The sequence below is a fragment of the Sapajus apella genome, unplaced genomic scaffold (genome assembly GCF_009761245.1).
Source record: "Sapajus apella isolate SASKATOON/1434 unplaced genomic scaffold, GSC_monkey_1.0 scaffold82, whole genome shotgun sequence".
NCBI classification, from domain to species: Eukaryota; Metazoa; Chordata; class Mammalia; order Primates; family Cebidae; genus Sapajus; species Sapajus apella.
Genome location: NW_022437022.1, coordinates 3,712,313 through 3,732,628, shown reverse-complemented (window position 1 = coordinate 3,732,628; position 20,316 = coordinate 3,712,313). Strand labels below are relative to the sequence as shown.

Here is a 20,316-nt window from a genome sequence, read left to right as displayed (position 1 = left end):
TTAGAGGTATATGTAAAATTTTAGATATATATGTTAGGAAAGAAGGAATACCAGTAGGCAAAATACTCATTTCAAAGAATTGGAAAAAGAAAAGCAGATTAAACAAAGGAAGTAGAAGGAAGGAAATAATTAAATGAACAGTAGAAATCGATTAAAGACAAACACAAAATGAAATCATTCAATATATTAGCTAGCTATAGCTACAATATAATAAATTACTCCAAAAACTTAAAACTTAAGTAAACTACTTACTGAGTTCCTGAGTCCTTCTTCCAGTCAGCTGTAGGGTCAGCTAGGTGGTTCTGTTTCTGGGAGTTACCTGGTTGCAGGCATTGTTGATGACTGGCTCACTATGTTTCATTCCCCAACAAGTTAGTCGAAGCTTGTTTACATGGGGGAAAAGGGCTCTAACAGAATAAGAGTAGAACCACAGAAGACTGACACGTGGGCATATCATTCTTACCTCTCCATTGTGTTGGCCAAAGCAAGCCAAAATGCTAGCCTAGATTCAGGAGATGGGAGGAGGTACAGATTCCCTTTGCAGATGGCATGGACAAAGTGAGGGGCAAAGAATTGTGACCATTTTTGAAATCAGTCTGCCTCAGTCAACAAAAGCAGGTTCTTTTAAAACACTTGTGAAGGCTAATCAAGAAACAGGAAGATACAGGTAGCCAGTCAAGAATTAAAAAATGAGACATCGTTTCAGATCTTACAGGTATTAAAAATAAAATTAGACATATACTTTAACAAATTTGAAAATTTAGACAAAACGGACACAACTTAAAAATTGACTTATGAAGGAATATAAAATCTGGATTAAAGAAATATTTAGGGGAAGAAACTCAAATGGCTGCGTTTGTACTGAAATATACAATTTTTTTCTTGATCATTATTTCCTAAGCAATACAGCATAACAGTGATTTACATAGTATTTACATTGTATTAGATATTTGAAGTAATCTGAAGATGATATAAATTATATTGGAAGTTGTTCATAGGTTATGTGCAGATATGACACCATTTTATATAAGGGACTTAAGCATCTGTGGATTCTGGTATTTGTGTGGGGACCTGGAACCAGTCCCCCCGCTCTCCCCAGAAACTGAGTGGTGATTGTATAGATAAGTATTTATGACAGTGATACCACTGCAGAACAATTGGAAAAGGACAATCTTTTCAATAACATTTGGATATTCATGTGAGAGAAAAAGAAAATTATCCATAGACATCAATTCCTGGTATACTGTAGATGTAAATGTGAAAAACTTAACAATAAAGCTTGTAAAAGATAACACCAGAGGATATCTTGGTGACCTTGTGGTTGGCAGAGACTTTTTTAAACAGGACGCAGAAAACACTAGCCTTGAAGATAATACTGAAAATTTGAACTACATTAAAATAAAAAACTTTCAGTTATCATAAGAATCCGTTAAAAGGGGAGAAGACAAGCCACAGGATGGGAAAAATACTTGCCAGTTATGTAACCACAAAGTAGAAATCAATAAGGAAAAGATAACACAATAGGAAAAATATAGGAAACTTCAAGTGTCCTTGAAAAAATGCATATCCAAATGGCCAGTAAACCTGAAAAAATGCTCAGCTTTATTAGTAATCAGAGAAATGCTAATGGAAACATTTAATATATAGACTAAAATGGTTAAAATATAAAAACACTGATAATAAATATTGGAGAGGAAGTGGGCCCAAAGAAATTTTTATATAAATATATACTACTATGCTGGGGATAAAAATATGTACAACCATTTTAGAAAATCATTTAGTACTACATACTAAAGACTTTTTTTAAAATCATCTTTTTTGCCCTGCAGTCTTTTTTTCTCAAGTGTCGGTCTTGTCCTGCTTCCTTATTTTGTCCTGTCTGTAATGATAGAGCCTTTCCTGAATCTGTAGTGAACGTCAATGAAAATTGTAAATTAGGAGCTTGTGTTCATGAATAGATATGCTCTTCCACTGCCAACCTTAATTTGGGGTGACCACCTAAAGCACCAGTCTTTGAAGTGGAAATCATATAATGGAACACAGAATTTTCTCTGGAGTAGTTCAGTTTTTCTGGAGAAAAAAACTAGCCCATTACCTACAAGTCAGATGCCTGGCTCTTGGTGTTCTGTGGGCAGTGATGATCAGTTGTTTTATGTATTATTTCCACCTTTTTATTCTTGTTTTCTGCAAAACTTAATGTCTGTACATCAAGTCTCTCTGGAGATCTGTAGGGCAAATTTGCTACTGATCACATCTTCTAGAAATGACATTCCAAGCTTTATTCAGAGTAAGAGCCTGAGGTGTTTTTTTAAAAAAGGTAGGCTCTTATCTACTATGGCAGACTTTTCACTGGACCTTGTATATGTATTGTGCTATACGCATATATATCTGCAGATGCAAATTATTGTAGCTCTATCAGATACTATTATCCCCATTCTGTAATTGAGGCTGATTTGATTTGATTTTCAGATTCCTTTTTTTTTTTTTTTTTTTTGGACACAGTCTTGCTCTGTTGTTCAGGCTGGAGTGCAGTGGCGTGATCTCAGCTCACTGCAACTTCCACCTCCTGGGTTCAGACAATTCTCATGCCTCAGCCACCCAGGTAGCTGGAATTACAGGTATGCACCACCAAGCCTGGCTAATTTTTGTAGCTTTAGTAGAGATGGGGTTTCCTCATGTTGGCCAGGCTGGTCTTGAATGCCTGATCTCAAATGATCCACCCACCTCAGCCTCCCAAAGAATTAGTATTACAGCCATCGAGCCAGCCGGTTTTCAGATTCCTTATTACTGTCTTCATATTTAAGCTTGAATACCAGCTAGAATCTATGTGCTTTCAGAGTTTAAGCACATAATCATAGTATACTACTTGAGTTTATTTAAATTGGGGATGTGGGAAGTTTAAGTTGATGAGTTTCTAAATTCAAAGTACTTTGTTAAAGTGGATCATGGTGGGGGTTTAGTAGGGTAAAGAGGTAAAGTTACTATATACTGAAGCACTGGGCAAAGATGAGGGGCTTTATTTGAACATAAAGAGGTATTATGGACAAATTTCAGAATCTAGGATCCTGAAGAGCTAAATTAAGTGCTTATAGATCAGTCTGTGAGTCTCAACACAGGGTGAAAGAAGTTGTATGAAAATCCCCTCAGAGACTTTCTTCAAACAATGTGGGCATTTTGCCTACCACCTTTCATTTGAGAATCACTTTTCTAAAATGTGGCAATGCGAAAGTAGAGCCAGTGGAGTACAGAAGATTGCAGAAGTATCCAGCTTCTTTAGCCCTGATGGCAGTGGATTTTCTAGCATGTTACTTTTAAGTAATGATGTACTAACAGTTGAATAAATGCAAGAAAAAAGTAGGAGACCATATGCATAAGAGTCAGTACCTATTTGATTGAATAAATAAATGAAAACTACTCATGAATTTTTGTGGAACTGATGGCAAACACTTATATTTTGGTCTTTTATGCAGATGACATACAAATGAGGAAAATTTACTGTTCACTATTCATCCTATTCTTCCTATTGGCCTTAAAGAAATAACTTGTATATATGAATACTAGGAGTTTCTGTTGAGGGATGGTAATTTTTTTATTTATTGTACAATTTTTTATTTATATAATTATTGATGTCACTGTCCCATTTAGTGATATTCAGAGTTTAGGCTTCTTATAAGTTAAAGGTATAAAGGAATATGTACTTTTAAGACACATTTAGCATAGCCTGCCCATAGTTTTCAGTTACATAATTCTCTGAACAGTTGCTTTGGAGAAAGTGTAACTTTTCTTAGGTAAATAAAAGAAGACTTCCCCCCAAGGATTTCAGTAGAAAGGACAGTCGCTAACAATTTCTTCAACACTGTCATTACAAAGAAACAGTTGGGAGTTTTGTGGAAGGGACTTGTATTCTTGGCTGGCATCTGATATTTTGTCAAATTAATTAATATTCTCTGTTTTAGGTTATATGTTGATGGATAGTTTTACCTGTTCTAGCTGTATACTGTTCCCAATTCATAGTTTGTATTAATACATTTGAAAACGTAGTGCTAAACAATGAGCTATTGTAATTAGACCTGAGACTTAGCAAGAAATTCATAAGGGCTCTAGATTTTATTTCAACTTAGTATTAAAAAGATATTTAACTTGAGTAAGTAAATATAGATATACTTTATATTTTAAGAGCTGTAATTCCAACAAGTGAATAATGTATGGTGACTTTTTTTTTTTTTTTTTCAGTTTAATTTTGTTGGGCGAATTCTTGGACCTAGAGGACTTACAGCCAAACAACTTGAAGCAGAGACAGGATGTAAAATAATGGTCCGAGGCAAAGGCTCAATGAGGGATAAAAAAAAGGTAAGTCCTTGAAAATGGGCCAAGTCATTATGTGAATAACTTACTATACTTTTACATCTTCCTAATAATCAAATTTCCAGATTTTTTTTGTGCCTAAAACACTATACTCCATGTCAGGAACTTTTAAACTTTTTAAAAATGTTGTCTGATTTTCCCTTGTTAATTATTATCTTTTACTTAGCAAATTAAAATATGAGTTCATCATGTTACCTTACTTTGTTATTTACATTTGGGAAGCTGCTGATTTGGAAATTAGACTGTAATGTTGTGTGTAAACATATATAACTAAAAGTTTGAAAAATCTAAAATATTTCTTTTGATGAGATTTAAGAATCATCAAATAACTTTGGATGTATGTCAAATCACTGGGAGTGTTAGAAGATAGCAATTTATTAAAAGGAAGGCTATCGCTAGCCATATTAGATACATTTTGGGTTTCACCAATATTTTGTGTTGATTTTAACACATTTTAAAGTATATTTTGTGTGTGTGCGTGTGTGTTTCTCCTGGCATTTCTTCTTTTGCTGATTTAATTAGTAAAGACCCAACTATCTGAATATTATTGTTAGGAAAATTTTATTTACGTAGTTTGTTTTATCCAGCAATACTATGAGGCAGGGTACTTTTGAATTTCTATCCTTGTACAAATTGGCAGATTAAAAAAAAATAGATTTTGATGGCCAAAGATTAAAAGTGTTTTAGGAAGGTTTGTTTTTGTTTATTTATTTTTTAAAATACATTAACTTGAAGGGGCTATCTGGGAATCGTCCATGGTTAGCTGTGTTATATACCATGTGCACTGAATTGCTTTGTGGAACTTAACGAAATGAACACCAAACCCACAGGGTAGCTGATAAACTTGTTTTCTGAGCCCTCTGCCCTGTGTCTTTTAAGCCCTTACATAGGCTGACTGGATCTCATTCATTTTTGCTCCTCGTCAGTGATTTAGTTGCCAAATTTGGGCAGAATATTCTCCTAATATCGATTATTTAAAAGTCTTATAACCTATTCTTTGTCAGCTGTGTTTAAAGATATTTTCATGGGAGTCTGTGAGTTCTCGTGGAACATTTTTAGATGTTGTCCTAAATGTTTTATTAGAATCTTACGAAAATTTGTGCATAGTTTGAATCAGCTGAGTGATAATCTTTTCAAAAGAATGTTACCATAAAGTTTTGGTTCTGATGTTTGGACTTAGGATTATGTGGGCATTAAGTAATACTAGTTTAACTGCCTATGGACAATGAATGAAGTCTTGGCAACTGACAGATATATAAATCTGCATGAAAAGATTATATTATATATTCATCAGTTAAGCTATTCTGTCAGCTAGTTAACAAAACCCCCTTTTTCCCTCTTTTGAGTTTCTATGATTTCTGTAGTAATGGCCCTCTACTCACCTTGCTCACTCTTTCATATAATCACAGACAACTAGGATTAGAGCTTGTAACTGTGTGGTTATACTGTTGTACTCTTATAAGTGTTTATAATAAAAGTAAAGTCAGAATGGAATGCTTGGCTATTTGGTAAAGAACATGAAAAGAGATGGAAGCAAAAAGAAGTATTGATGTAAAGAATAAAGATAGCTCATTGAGATGTATTTCAGGGGTTCAAAAGGAAAAGCCATTTGCTTTTAAGCTTTTCTACAGAGTTGTCATATATATATATATGTACTAAGAAAGCTAGAAAAAATTTACTGGTTGCCTGTTTTACTTTTAACAAAAATGTTATGATGGGAATGTTGTGTGCTGGTCTGAATCCTTCTCTACACTGGCAAACTCAGAGCCTACTACGGCTATTTTATGGAGTATTGTTTCCTTAGTGTTTGGTGAGTACCTGGCACAGAGTGTAGGCACTTAAAAAGATATTTGTGAAAGGAGTGACCAGTTCAGGTAATAAATGAAAGGCTTAGGTGCACCTTCCCTCTTGTTTCCTGAAAAGATTTGGTAAATAAAGAAAATTATAAATGCTATGTACTGCTAATGCTTTGGGGAAGATGGCAATATACTAAGCTACTGGTTTTAAGCAACTAAGTTAATATGCCACTTTAATTTTCATTCTCTTGGATTGTTATGAAAGTCTTGTCTATACCAGCCAAGTTTTATTATTACTGTTTTTTAAATGAAGAGACCAAAGCCTCAGGGAGGTTGAGTAATTAGCCAAAAGTCACATGCCAAAATGTGGCAGTCAAAATTTGAAACTAGGCTAGGAACAGTGGTTCACACCTGTAATGTCAGCACTTTGGGAGGCTGAGGTGGGAGGATCACAGGAGTTGAAGACCAACCTGGGCAACATAGTGAGACCCCATCTCTACAATAAAACTTAAAAAAATTAGCCAGGTATGGTGGCATGCACCTGTAGTCCCAGCTTTCTAGGTAGACTGAGGTGGGAGGATGCTTGAGCACAGGAGTTGACACAGCAGTAAGCTATGGTTGTGTGCCACTGCACTCCAGCATGGGTGACAGAATTAGACCCTGTCTCTGGAAAAAAGAAAATTGAAACTGAAGTTTGAGTTCTATCTGCGGTATACTAGCTGTTAATTATGAACCATTTCTTTTTTCTTTTCTTTTCTTTTTTTCTTTTTTTTTTTTTTTAAAGATGGGGTTTCACCATGATGGTCAGGCTGGTCTTGAACTCCTGACCTCAGGTGATCCACCCACCTCGGCCAACAGGTGTGAGCCACAGCGCCCGGCCTAATTATGAACCATTTCTAAGAGTGATAACTTTAGACGTATTAGAACAACTTGAATATTGAGTATTATAAACTTTGACTATCATTTCACACACCATTCAGTATACTTCTGACACCAGATATGTGAGGGTTTCTCCCCACAAACCAAACAAATCTCCAGGAAACACCATCTAGATGTCCTCTAATTCATTTCAAAACTGGGGATAATGTCACATACCACAGATTGAGGGCTGAGACCTGTAAGACTGTCTCCACTTCAGATACTAGCTGCAAGCCCCAGTGATGACCTGTGCTTTTGACTGACCAGCAAGTCCCTCCTCGGGTTCAATTAATTTGCTAGAGTAGTTCACAGAACTCAGGGAAAAACATTTATTATAAAGGATGTTACAAAGAATACTGATGAACAACACATGGAAAATATACATAGGGCAAGATGTGGGAAGGGGCTCAGAGCTTCCATCCCTTCTCCAGTGTGCCACCTTCCAGGTACCTTCATGTGTTTGTTCAGCTTTTTGAAATCTCTCCAAACCCCGTCCTTCTGTTTTTTGTTTTGTTTTGTTTTTAAATGGAGGTTTCATTATGTAGGCACGACTGATTACATCATTGGCCATTGGTGATCAACTCAACATTCAGCCTGTCTCCCTTCCCTAGAGCTTGGGAAATGAGGCTGAAAGTTTCAGCTCTCTGCTCACTTGGTTGGGGTTTCTCTGGCAATCAGCCTTGATCTTATGACTATCCAGGGACCCCACCCATTTGTCACTTCATTTTACAAAAAGATACAAAACAGGTTCCAGACCACCACAGTAAGGGAATATTGCAATAAAGCTAGTCACACATTTTTTTAGTTTCCTAGAGCATATGAAAGTTATGCTTATACTATACTGTAGGCTGTTAAGTGTGCAACAGCATTATGTCTAAAAAATATACATACCGGTTGGGTGCGGTGGCTCATGCCTGTAATCCCAGCACTTTGGGAGGCCGAGGTGGGCAGATCACGAGGTCAGGAGACTGAGACCATCCTGGCCAACATGGTGAAATCTCATCTCTACTAAAAATACAAAAATTTGCTGGACATGGTGGTGTGTGCCTGTAATCCCAGCTACTTGGGAGGTTGGGGCAGGAGAATTGCTTGAACCCAGGAGGCAGAGGCTGCAGTGAGCCGAGATTGCGCCAGCTGCACTCTAGCCTGGCGACAGAGTGAGACTCTGTCTCAAAAATATATGTATACCTTAGTTTAAAAATACTTTATCACTAAAAAAATGCAAATGATCATCTGAACCTTCAGCAAGTTTGTATCTTTTGCTGCTAGAAGATCTTGCCTGAATGTTGATGGCTGCTGACCAGGGTGGTGGTTGCCGGTGGTTGAGGTGACTGTGACAATTGCTTAAAATAAGAACAACGAAGTTTGCCTTATGGATTTACTCTTCCTTTCACAAAAGATATCTCTGTAGCATGCAGTGCTCTTTGATAGCGTTTTACCCACAGGAGGACTGTTTTTAATACTGGACTCAGTCCTCTCAAATCTTGCTGTTGCTTTTTAAATTAAGTTCATGTAATATTCTAAATTTTTTATTGTCATTTCAACAGTGTTCACAGTATCTTAACCACAAATACATTCCATCTCAAGAAATCCCTTTCTCTGCTCATCCATAAGAAGCAACTCCTGATCATTTTATCATGAGATTGCAGCAATTCAGTCACATCTTCAGGCTCCACTTCTAATTCTAGTTCTCTTGCCGTTTCCACATCTGCAGTTTCTTCCACCACCATACTCTTGAGCTCCTCAGAGTCAAGGGTTGGAATCAACTTTTTCCACACCCATGCTAATGTTGATATTTTGACCTCTGTCCGTGAATCATGAATGTGTTTAATGGCATTAAGAATGGTGATCCCTTCCAGAAGGTTTTCAATATGCTTTGCCCAGATTTATCAGAGGAATCACTGTTTTTGACAGCTATAGGCTTACGAAAGACATTTCTGAAATAATAAGGCTTAAAAGTCTAAATTACTCCTTGATCCATGGGCTACAGAATGAATGTTGTGTTAGCAGGCATGAAAACTCCTTGTACATCTCCTTGTACATCTCCACCAGAGGTTTTGGGTTACCAGATGCATTGACAATGAGCAGTAATATTTTGAAAGGAATCTCTTTTTCTGAGCAGTAAGTCTTAACAGTAGGCTTAAAATACTCAGTAAACCTTTCTGTAAACAGATGTGCTGACATTCAGGCTGTGTTGTTCCAATTACAGAGCATAGACAGGGTACATTTAGCATAATTTTTTTTTTTTTTTTTTTTTTTAAAGGCAGAATCTTGCTCTACTGCCCAGGCTGGAGTGCAATGGTACGATTTCAACTCACTGTAATCTCTGCCTTCTGGGTTCAAGTGGTTCTTGTGCCTCAGCCTCCTGAGTAGCTGGGATTACAGGCATTCACCACCACGCAGCATCACGCCCAGCTACTTTTTTTTTTTTTTTTTTGCATTTTTGGTAGAGATGAGGTTTCGCCACGTTGGCCAGGCTAGTCTCGAACTCCTGGCCTCAAGTGGTCTGCCTCCCCCACCACCCTTGGCCTTCCAAAGTACTGGAATTATAGGTGTGAGCCACTGCACCTGTTCCATTTAGCATAATTTTTAAGGGCCCTAGTATTTTTGGAAGGGTAAATGAGCATTGGTTTAAACATAAAGTCACCAGTTGCATTAGCCCCTAGCAAGAAAATCAGCCTGTCTTTGGAAAGTTTGAAGCCAGGCATTGACTTATCTCTAGCTATGGAAGTTTTAGATGTCATCTTCTTCCAGTAAAAGACCGTTTTCAAGTAAATTGAAAATCTGTTGTTCAGTGTAGCCACCGCCTTCCTTCATCATTGATCTTAGCTAGATCTTCTGGAAGACTTGCTGCAGCTTCTGCATTAGCTCTTGGTGTTTCACTTTTAAGTTCTAGAGTTGGCTTAAACTAAATCTCATGAACCAACCTATGCTAGCTTCTGATTTTTTTCTGCAACTACCTCAATTCTCTCAGTCTTCATAAAATTGAAGAGTTAGGGCCTTGACTTAAGGGAATGTTGTGGATGTTTTTTTTTTTGTTTTTGTTTTTGTTTTAATCCAGACTAAAACTGTCCATCTTCAAGTAAGCCCATTTCCCTTTCTTATCTTTCTTGTGTTCACTAGATAGCATCTTTAATTTCCTTCAAGAACTTTCTACTTACATTTACAACCTGACCAGTTGGCATAAAAAGTCTAGCTGGTTTGCCCTATCTTGGTTTTTCACATGCCTTCCGTAGTAAGTTTAATCATTTCTAGCTTTTGACCTAGAAATGTGCCACTCTTCCTTTCACTTGAACACTTACAGACTGTTGTAGGGTTATTAACTGGCCTACTTTCAATATTGTTGCATCCCTGGGAATAGGGAGTCCTGAGGAGAGGGGGAGAGATGGGGATAGTTGATCCGTGGAGCAGTCCAGACGCACACAGTACTCATCACTTAAGTTCGCTGTCTTATATGGGCGTGGTTTTAATATTACAGTAGTAGTATTAAAGATCACTGTCTATAGGTCACCATAGCAGACATAATAATAGTAAAGTTTGAAATATTGTGAGAATTACCAAAATGGGACTTGGAAACACAAATTGAGTACGTGCTGTTGGAAAAATGGTACCACAAAACTTGTTTGATGCAGGGTTGCCATAAACCTTCAATTTGTAAAAATGCAGATTGAGCAGATTACAAATTTGAGCAGATTACAAATGCTAGAGAAGTAATTTTAGATGAGATCTGGTACATTCAGGGTGGTATGACCATAGACTAGAGGAGTAATTTTAGGTAAAGGAAGTAATTATGTTTTTTCAGTTGAGGTAGTAGAGGCCATATCCAGGGCTGTGAAGGAAATGTATTCATGCTAGAAGGCATGGTTCACCTTTAGAAACTGGTGGGAGTCAGTTGGTTCTAATGTATCAAATGGAAAGTAAGCCATTAAAACAGAACAGTGTTTTATACACAATTAGGTACTTGGCAGATTGTTTTGGCCTGACAGTTAAGTAGTACATTGAAGTTCACCCTTCAGGAATGTATCTGCATGGTCATTGTAGCGGACACCGTTTGTGCATTTGTCTTATCAGTCTGCAATTTGTCAGCTTTTCTGAAATCTCTCATCTCATAAGCAAGAGGAGACTAAGTAGCCATGCTTGTAGGTTCCTCTTCCTCACCTCCTATTTATTTCCTCCGTCCTCCCCTAATGTGTTGATGGGTGAAATGTATGCAGTTTTATCAAAGCCACGTCAGTCAGATGTTGCATCATCTGGAAATGTGCAAAGACTCAGCAATTCCAGTTTGAATTCTTTGCTCAAAATGAAGGGATGTGCCCTCAGAAGCCATTCTAGGGCTGCTAATAACAGTGGTTAGAGCAAAGGTGTCCAATCTTTTGGTTTCCCTGGACCACACTGGAAGATGACGAATTGTCATAGGCCACACATAAAATACACTAAAAATAGCTGATGTGCCTTTAAAAAAAAAAAATCTCATAATGTCTTAAGAAAGTTTACAAATTTGTGTTGGTCCACGTCGAAAGCCGTCCTGGGCTGCATGCGGCCTATGGGCCAGGGGTTGGACAAGCTTGGGCTAGATGTTATCAGCCACTTTTACTATCTGTGCTACATTGTGTTCAGATTGTGGGACATCCTTGGAAAATAGTTAAAGTCTTCTAACAGAAATGGAGGCTTAAAGAAGTGAGGTAACCCATTCTCTTCCTCATTTCTACCTAAAGAATACACAAAATAGAAACTTCTGTCTCTCGCTGGATATTCAAATTCATTGTAAAAATCCTTCTTGTCAGAAAGTGGGCTTTGAAATAAGTTGGTAATAGTTTTTAACTTCATATTTGTTTCCCAAATATGTTTGACTATAGTCTCTCCATTTTTAAAGATGCCCCTATAACTCCTTGAAGAACTTCAGTGTTTTGTGGAGCGTGACTTTTGAAATGTTGTTAGTCATATTGTGTAATTGCAGACATACGTGGGATTCTTGAATTTGGTTTTACAGAATTTTAGGTAGAGCATTTAATAACTTTTTTTACATGGTATTTTTCATATACATTACAAATTGTTAAATATGTCTTATAGCAGAGATTTCTTAGCCCTATTTCTTAGGCTTAAAATATATTTTTATTGCTGGGTGCAGTGGCTCACGCTGTAATCCCAGCACTTTGGGAGGCTAAGGCGGGTGGATCACACGAGACCAGGAGTTTGAAACCAGCCTGGCCAAGATGGTGAAACCCTGTCTCTACTAAAAATACAAAAATTAGCCGAGTGTGGTGGCAAATGCCTATAATCCCAGCTACTCGGTAGGCTGAGGCAGGAGAATTGCTTGAACCTGGGAGGGGCAGATTGCAGTGAGCCGAGATTGTGCCATTGCACCCCAGCCTGGGTGACAGAGTGAGATTCTGTCTCAAAAAATAAATACACACACACACACACACACACACACACACACACACACACGTACATTATATTTTTAGAAAAGTAAGAAAGTCCTAGATGGTCTCAAGAAAATTAAAGACTCCTTAAATTCCATTAGTCTAGACACTACCCTTGTTTATAGTTTGGTATGTCTTGTAGATGGTTCTTCATGTAGATACACACGTGTACACATGTGGTTTATTAAGTGGATCATGTTATATATGCTGCTTTATAATCAGCATTTTTTCCTCCAACTCTATATCCTGTCTTATGTGTTATAAGCAGAATTTTCGATGCCACAAAAGAAGTAGCACTTGAATTTAAATTTCCTCCTCAAGCCAATTTACTTCTATAGAAGGGTGCGGCTCACAGTTGGACCAATGGCGAGCATACACCTGGACAAGGAGGGTAAGGGGTACTTATGCCCTAACGGAGGTCACCCCTACTGCTATGTTGGCTAGGGTTATACGGCACAGTCTAGTTTAATTCTGATTGGCTGTTTTAAAGGGAGCAGGTGTATGAGTGGCAGTCGTGGGGTGGGTGGCTGGTTTAGCAGGAAGGATGGTTACAGACAGGTCAGAACAGGTAAGCAGGGGTCAGAGCAGGTAACCGGGATAAGTCAGGCAGGACAGGGGACAAGGGGAACAGAGGTGAACTACTGATTAGAACTGGTGGAAAAAGTTTACTGGAACTACAAGGAAGTTAAACTTTAAAATAGAGAATTAAAGAATATGAGAGCTGAACATACATATTGATTCTTTGAAGAGAAACTTGGGGTTCACTATATCTAACATATATCAGTTCACCAAATAGTAGAGCTTTATGCGTAAGACTTTGTGCTAGGTCGTAGGAAAGTACACTTAAAGGAAATTTCAAGGTACTATTCATAGTGATATGCACAAATAAATAAATTTCCTTGAATTTTTGGGTGAGGGGACTTGGAAGTTTTTATTTTTATGAAATATGTTACTGCTGTGTCAACACTTTGAAAGAGATAAAATTAATTCAGTCTTGTGATTGATACACCAGAGTGGCTTTGGCAGTTGGTGGCGTAACATCAAGTACAAGTAGGGTTCCAAAAGCCTGTTTTATTGATCTTGTTGAATACTTAGCTCTCTGACAAGCTCTAACATGGGTATAGTTTGTTGTTTGTTTTTAACTTTTCATTATGGAAAATTTTAAGCAGTGGAAAGACAAGTAGTGTAGTAAACTATTTACCGATCACCCAGGTCAGCATTGCCTCTCTCCTTTCAAGAGGGAACTTTCTCATTCCCCATTGCCTCCCCCTACCTTTTGCCTCCCAGATTATTTTAGAAGCAAATTCAAACATATAATTTCAACTGTAAATATTTCATTAGCTACCTCCAAAATAGAAGGACTCTAATGATAATGTGTTTGTGTGTGTGTGTGTGTGTTTTTAATCTCTAGAAAATTCTTTATCATCAAATATGTAGTCAGTGTTAATAGTTTCCCTGGTGTCTCATAAATATGCTTTTAAAATAATTTGTTTTAACGAGCATACAAATTAGGGTCATCTGCATTGTAATTGATTGGTAGATCCCTTAAGCCACTTCCCACTCACCTCCATTTCTCCCTCTTGGCGTCACTGGGTTAATTTGTCTTGAATTCCCATGGATTTTGCTAGTGGCATTTTCATAGTGGTGTTTAACATTTATCTGTCTTCCCCATATTTCTTGTAAATTGGTAGTGACAAAAGTTTAATTAGATTCAGCTCTCCCACCTTCTCTTCCTCATTTCTGTTCCTTTTTGAAAGAATATTTTATAATTAGTGTTGCGATGGTAGTATGTAAAGTCTCAATTTCTCTGTGTGATTTTAGCAATCGTTGTTGATTGTTTTCTGGGTCTTTTATTTCAGTGAGAGTTGCAGAGTAGCTATATTCTATTTCTTCATATTAGCTAGATAGAGTTTTTATCAGAAAGGCAGAATAAATGTTTAATTCTTTATTTACTAGTTTTTAAATAGAGAATCAGTTCCCAGGAATCCGCCAGAGGCAAAGAGTAAGTTGTTCCGCTCCCTTAACTGGTGCCTAAGTTGTTTGGCCATTGGAGGGACTTCTTCACATTGACTTCTAAATCCTTTACAACATAGTCCTAGTAGATAGGAATAGTAACTTTGCTTTCTAGTGTAACGTGATGCAATAGTCCACACGCTTCTTTTAAGAATTTTTCCTCAGACTTGGAATCAGCCAATTTTTTAGGGAACCTTAGTTACCAAAAAACAGTGACAAGAAAAGAGAGAGAGCGCGTAATAGCACAGAGGTTATAGTCTGGGCTGCAGTGATGCTCATTACTGTAGGCTTCTTAGAGCTAGGAAATACACTAATATTTTCACAAGTTCATTCTGATTAAATATAGGACTATAATGTTTTTGTTTAATCTTGTATCCGTAGCTTCGTTCTTACTGAGAATCCTGGTTCCTCATGACACAAAATAATGGTTCATTTGCTTTATTTCAAAAAAGGAATACAAAGTAAGCTCAGAATAACAATATAAACACTACTACCAATGGTGACAACAATTTTACCCTGAGCTCTTACTATTTTTAGGGTATATTTCACTAGAGATACTAGTTACCATCTATTAAAACACTTGAAATAATTTTTAGTGTGTAACAGTTATGCTAGTATATGGACCCATCGTTAGGTTAATTTGTTGTACTTGATTTTCTAGTTGTGGAAATTGCATAAAATATTTTCCTGTTTTGTACTTTAAAATGTTTACATGGTTCCAAAGCAAAATCTACAAAGCAGAGGATTTTTATAAAGTATGACTTTTATCTCTAGCACTAGTCCTCCCTTTCTGTTTGGGTAGAATTTTTAAGTTTTCCTTCCACTTCTTTTTTTTAAACATAGTTATGTAACTCGTGTGTGTGTGTGTTTGTGTGTGTGTGTGTGTAATTTCTCCTTTTGTAGATTACATACTCAGTACTTTTTCGTACCTTTATTATTTCTTTTCAATTAACAATATATTGTAATCATTTAATGGGAGTATTTAGAGAATACTCCTTTACTCCTTTTTTTACCTTTACAAATAGGAACAGTGGTATGTTGAAAGTGTTTCATGCAGTTGCTAATTTACGTTTGGGATAGAATTTAGATGTAGGATTGTAGTGTGTGGACTTGTTATTTAGCGCTAAATTATTCCGTCTTATGGTGGTTGTTTGCATTACCATTGGCAGTGCATGAGAGTAGCAGTTTCCCCACAGCTTCACCAAACTTTGCTCTGTTATGCAGGAGATTGAGCATCTATTAAAGGCACTTTCAAAGAAATTAGGCCGCGTGTGTGTGTGTGTGTGTGTGTGTGTGGGTGTGTGTGAGTGTATGTAAAAAGCCATTACTGTTAGGAGCACCGTAACCATCATCAGTTTCGCAACTATTGTTTGTAATGTGTTTTTTTATTTTCTGACTGAAGCAGTTTATAAATAATAGTTAGACTTAGTTGAAATGGTACCATTATAACATGTCTTAAGGCACATCATAACTGTAATAACTTCTGGCTGGGCTTAAGAAACGACTTACTATTTAAATGTTTTTTAAGTGGAAATACGCTTTGATTTTTCTATGAGCTTATAAGCTTTTCTCAGCTAGTGTTCCTCATCTGAACACAGAGCATAGGAATTATTAAGGATGACTCATCAAGAGAACTATAACTGGGTGACAGAAGCAGGGCTGCAGGGGTGTCCCAAAGATGCTCACTGTTCCCTAATCAGATGTGTTTTCCCAGGTCCTCACCCAAGAATGGAGAGAGGGCTATGGTGGCGTGGTGAGCTCCTTCAAGTAAGTGTCAGACCCAGAGAGTTTTGCAGAAAGCGATTTATTAGGCAGAGAGAGTGGGAAAGAGAGAAAAGTAGAGAGAGCTCCCATGCTGTTGTGGGAGGGGATCCCAGAGAGGGAAATCCTTATAGGGAGAGAGGAAGAGACAGCTCCCACGTTGGTGTGGGAGGGGATCCAGAGATGGAGCCCCTATAGGTAAGGGAGTAGTGGGGGATTTTAACCCTGGAGTTATTCCCACCCCATTCAAGTTCTTGTCCAGTGAGAGGAGCTTTTCCAACTTCCTCTGGAGTGACTGATCTTCGACTCTGGTATTGGATTGGTTGCCTGGCCCACAATCAAAGCCGCCTCCTTCAGAGCTTTTGGCGGGCTTTCTAAACAAAGGAAGGTCACTTGGGCTTTCTACCCAGCCTGCCTTCGGGAAAGTTAGACAAAGAACCTAAGTTCCCAGATGGGGACATGGATGAAGGCCTGTTGGGCCTGTGGCTGGGAAATTTCTGTCTTTGAAACCACACCCCTTGTGGACTCAGTTTTCCTTGACACAGTCCCTCAGAACCATTATAGTTACGCAGGAGAGAAGTTAATCACATATAATTTATGGCTTTAGCTGGGCATTAAAATTTGATTCTCATGTGGAATTCTTAGTTGAGAAAGGTGTACCCTATGAGAAATGGTTTTTTCTCAAATTTTGTATTACTGCCTCACCATCAAACCATGTATATTCCCATTCTTCCTTCAGCCTCCCTTATTGGTACCATTTGACAAGATGTATTAGGGAGTAGGAACTGTTACAGATTCTTTGTTAAAGGATTAATCTTACAAATTGCATACATATCAACTTTCATGAATCCAGTTGAATTGTCGAATTAGCTGTGAAAACAGATGAGTTGCGTTAGAAGAGTATGCTGTTGTATAATGCGGTGTAGAGGGAACCTTATTAAGCCATAGAGTCTACTTATCTTTGTGATACTTAGTTCTTCAGTAAGTGGTACTACAAATGATTGTTAGCCAGTTTTCATTACCTTCTGCCATAGTTAATTTAATACAGTCTGAGGAAGCAGTTATTTTTTTAGTGCCTGTGATTTTTTGCCCTCAAGGAACTTTCATCCCCAGAATACTGATATATTGACAGTGAACTAATACAACAGAGGTGATATATACATTGTGCCACAGGAAGTCAAGAAGTAATGAGTCCTTTGAAGGTTGAAGGTTTTTTAAGGAAACTGGAGAAGATTGACTGAAGTAGGAGTTTACCAGGCAAATGAATAAAATGATATTCTAGACATCAGAAATAGAATCAGCAAGGTTATGTTGCTATGTGGATGCTTGGTGTGTCTCAATGGAAGGTATGGGGCACAGTGGAATGTTGGTATTGAAGACAAGGCTGAGGTCTGAGGATAAAGGACCTTGATCCTTGTATCCAAATTTATTTCATTTTGAAAGCAGTGCGTCAACACTCTTCTCTTTTAAACATGAGAAGTTATATAACATATTAATTGTTTTGGAAAGGTAACTTGACAGTAGTGGAAGAGATGGACAGAAGTGGGAAGTGATTAAAGGCAGAAGACAAATGATCAAGTCTCAAACAACTCTGCCTAGAAAGTCCTTTCTTGTGTTAGGATAAAATCTTTGAAACTTCAGTCCTCTGATCTTAATCTACTTTGAATTCAAAACAAATATAATCTCTTAAACTTTAGAGACTTTGACATATTTAATGACAGTGCTTATCTTAATGGTGTTCTGCTCCAGCTAAAAGTTTACTGCCTAGTAACCTTAGTTTTCTTTTAAGATGTCATGTGATATGGTATTGGATTCAACTTCAAAAGTGGTATATTGGTTTGTTTTTAAAGAGAAAAGAAAGCCTGCTGTTCTTTCAGTGCTTTTCAAACCATCTGTGGTAAGAAACCCACTAAAAAAATTCAATCTATTGTATCTTTTAGTGAAATATAATAAAATTAGTTATCAGAGAAGTAGAATTTAAAAAAGACATATTTAATCCCATTTAAAACTTTTATCAAGAGACATAAAATTAACCTGTCAGAATGCTCAAAGAGTTTCTGAACAGGCCTGATTTCTGTACTTGTAGGCTGTACTTCCAGCGGCACTGGTTTAAATGCCAGCTGTAACATGGTATGTTGGTTTCAGGATTGTGAACTAGCTCCCTGTTGTCCTCCTTCCTCTGCTTTTGTTCTTCTCAACCCCTCCTTTTTTTCCCTCTATGTTTATAAAATAAAATTTAATTTAGAATATTGACTAGATTATTTTAAAATTTGATTTCTGGTTTTACATGTTCATTAAGGATTCAAATGGCTTAGCTTTGTTTTAAGATGGAAGAGTACAAAACAGTACAATAAAAATTAAGTGTTTATTTCCGATTGGATAGTATCTCAGTACATTTATAGAGTAGTCACTGCTTTTTGCCCATTGTTAAGAAAGATTGGGAAGACTTGAAATAAAAAATTTAATGTATTTGAAAATACATTTATTAAAATTTGTGAGATACCATTTGAGAGGTAACAAGATGAACCCAATGAGAATAAACCTTTGTTTTTATTAGTAAAGTAATACTTTAAGTAACCTGTAAAACTTCATCTAATCACTCAGCCATAGATGTAACTCCAGGATGAGTTAATTGTCCATGTCTAATGAAATGAGACAGGAGTTACAGTGAAAAGGGAGAGTCCATTTTATCACTAGAGGCTCTTAATGAGCCTTTTAAAATTAAGTCTTGATTGGATTGCCGTCATTTTAGTTAAGGAATATTTGAGCATCTTGTAGTTGTGTTTTATGTGACAAATTTTCTTTTTAGAGGATTCAGCTCTCTGTTGATGGAATTAGTAGTTGGAATGCTGCTTATGTGTATTTATTCTGCAGCAATTGATTTTCTTTTACAAAACTCTTCAACAAACCTTAGTTGGAAAATGCTTTTTCAGTCATATTAACAACAAATTATTAGGCAGTTTCGTAAGCCCAGGGAGCCATCTTATTCAGTCCTGCTAGTTTTAGTTTTCTGTTTATTCCTTCAGTTATGAAAGATCACTATTAAATTATTTTGTTGATCTTTCGATTTTAAAACTTGCAATTGTTAACAAAGACATTATTTTTAATTTGGGTTTTTTTTTTAAATCACAGGTTGTTATGGGATGCAGTTTGTGGGTTTGTGTTTGATGTTTAAAAACAATTAAAATTGTGAATTTTAGATTATTGAAATTATTTTTCATTTCGTGAATTGTTACATGTTTAATTATTTTTAAAAAGCAAGAAATTATAGCAGATTGTGAAGAATGTTTTTACAAAGGTCTGTTTATAAAGACACTCTAAATATAGAGGAGTAATCACTTCAAAAAAAATTTTTAAAGAATCTAATGTGAAGAAAATTTTGGGTAGTTTTATCTTTGTAACTACTAAGATTAATGTTTGAATAGTAATTGTGTTAATCTAAGTAATGAGATTATTGAATAATAAGAAACAAATGAGTAAACAGATGTGTATATGGATGCTTCAGGATGTGTAATGTAATTAAGTGTTACAGCAGCGAATTGTTCAGAATGTTTAAGATTTAAGAGGAGTAAGTACTTTAAAAGGAGTCACAAGTAGTGAAAGCCAATGCTTAAGCTCATCTTTTAAAACATAAAAGCAAATTTTCCTTAATTATGAAAGCCTTTTATATTTAGTGTAGAAAAAGACAATTCTGGTATTTTAAAAATCTAATCTTAGAATTTTGTGTTGATATATGTTTTGAGACCCTATGTATTTGTGACTTGATATATTTTAAGTATATTACATGCTAAAAACTCATAAAAACTCATCTACAATACTTTTTAATGGTTATAAGTAGCATTTAATTGTACATATGTGTATTGTGTTTTCAAAACTTATTGAAGATTTAAAATAATTGCTTTTACTATGAAAATGCTATGAGGAACATGTGGACATTTTTATTAAGATAAATGTGACCAAGCGCCATGGCTTATGCCTGTAATTCCAGCACTGTAGGTGGAATTCTGCTACTGAGGTGAGAGAATCATTTGAGATTAGGA

General features: G+C 36.6%; 1 protein-coding gene across 13 annotated transcripts in view; it reads left to right on the top strand.

The window, feature by feature from the left end:
• Nucleotides 1-20,316, top strand: part of QKI (QKI, KH domain containing RNA binding) — a 169,507-nt gene that overhangs the window by 57,519 nt on the left and 91,672 nt on the right. For all 13 annotated transcript variants that reach the window (XR_004261280.1, XR_004261278.1, XR_004261281.1 and 10 more), the window contains exon 3: nt 4,234-4,350. Coding sequence is in view for 7 of the 13 variants with exons in the window: in XM_032253121.1 (XP_032109012.1) it covers nt 4,234-4,350 (117 nt within the window). In the remaining 6 variants the exon portion in view is untranslated. The remainder of the gene's footprint in view (nt 1-4,233; nt 4,351-20,316) is intronic.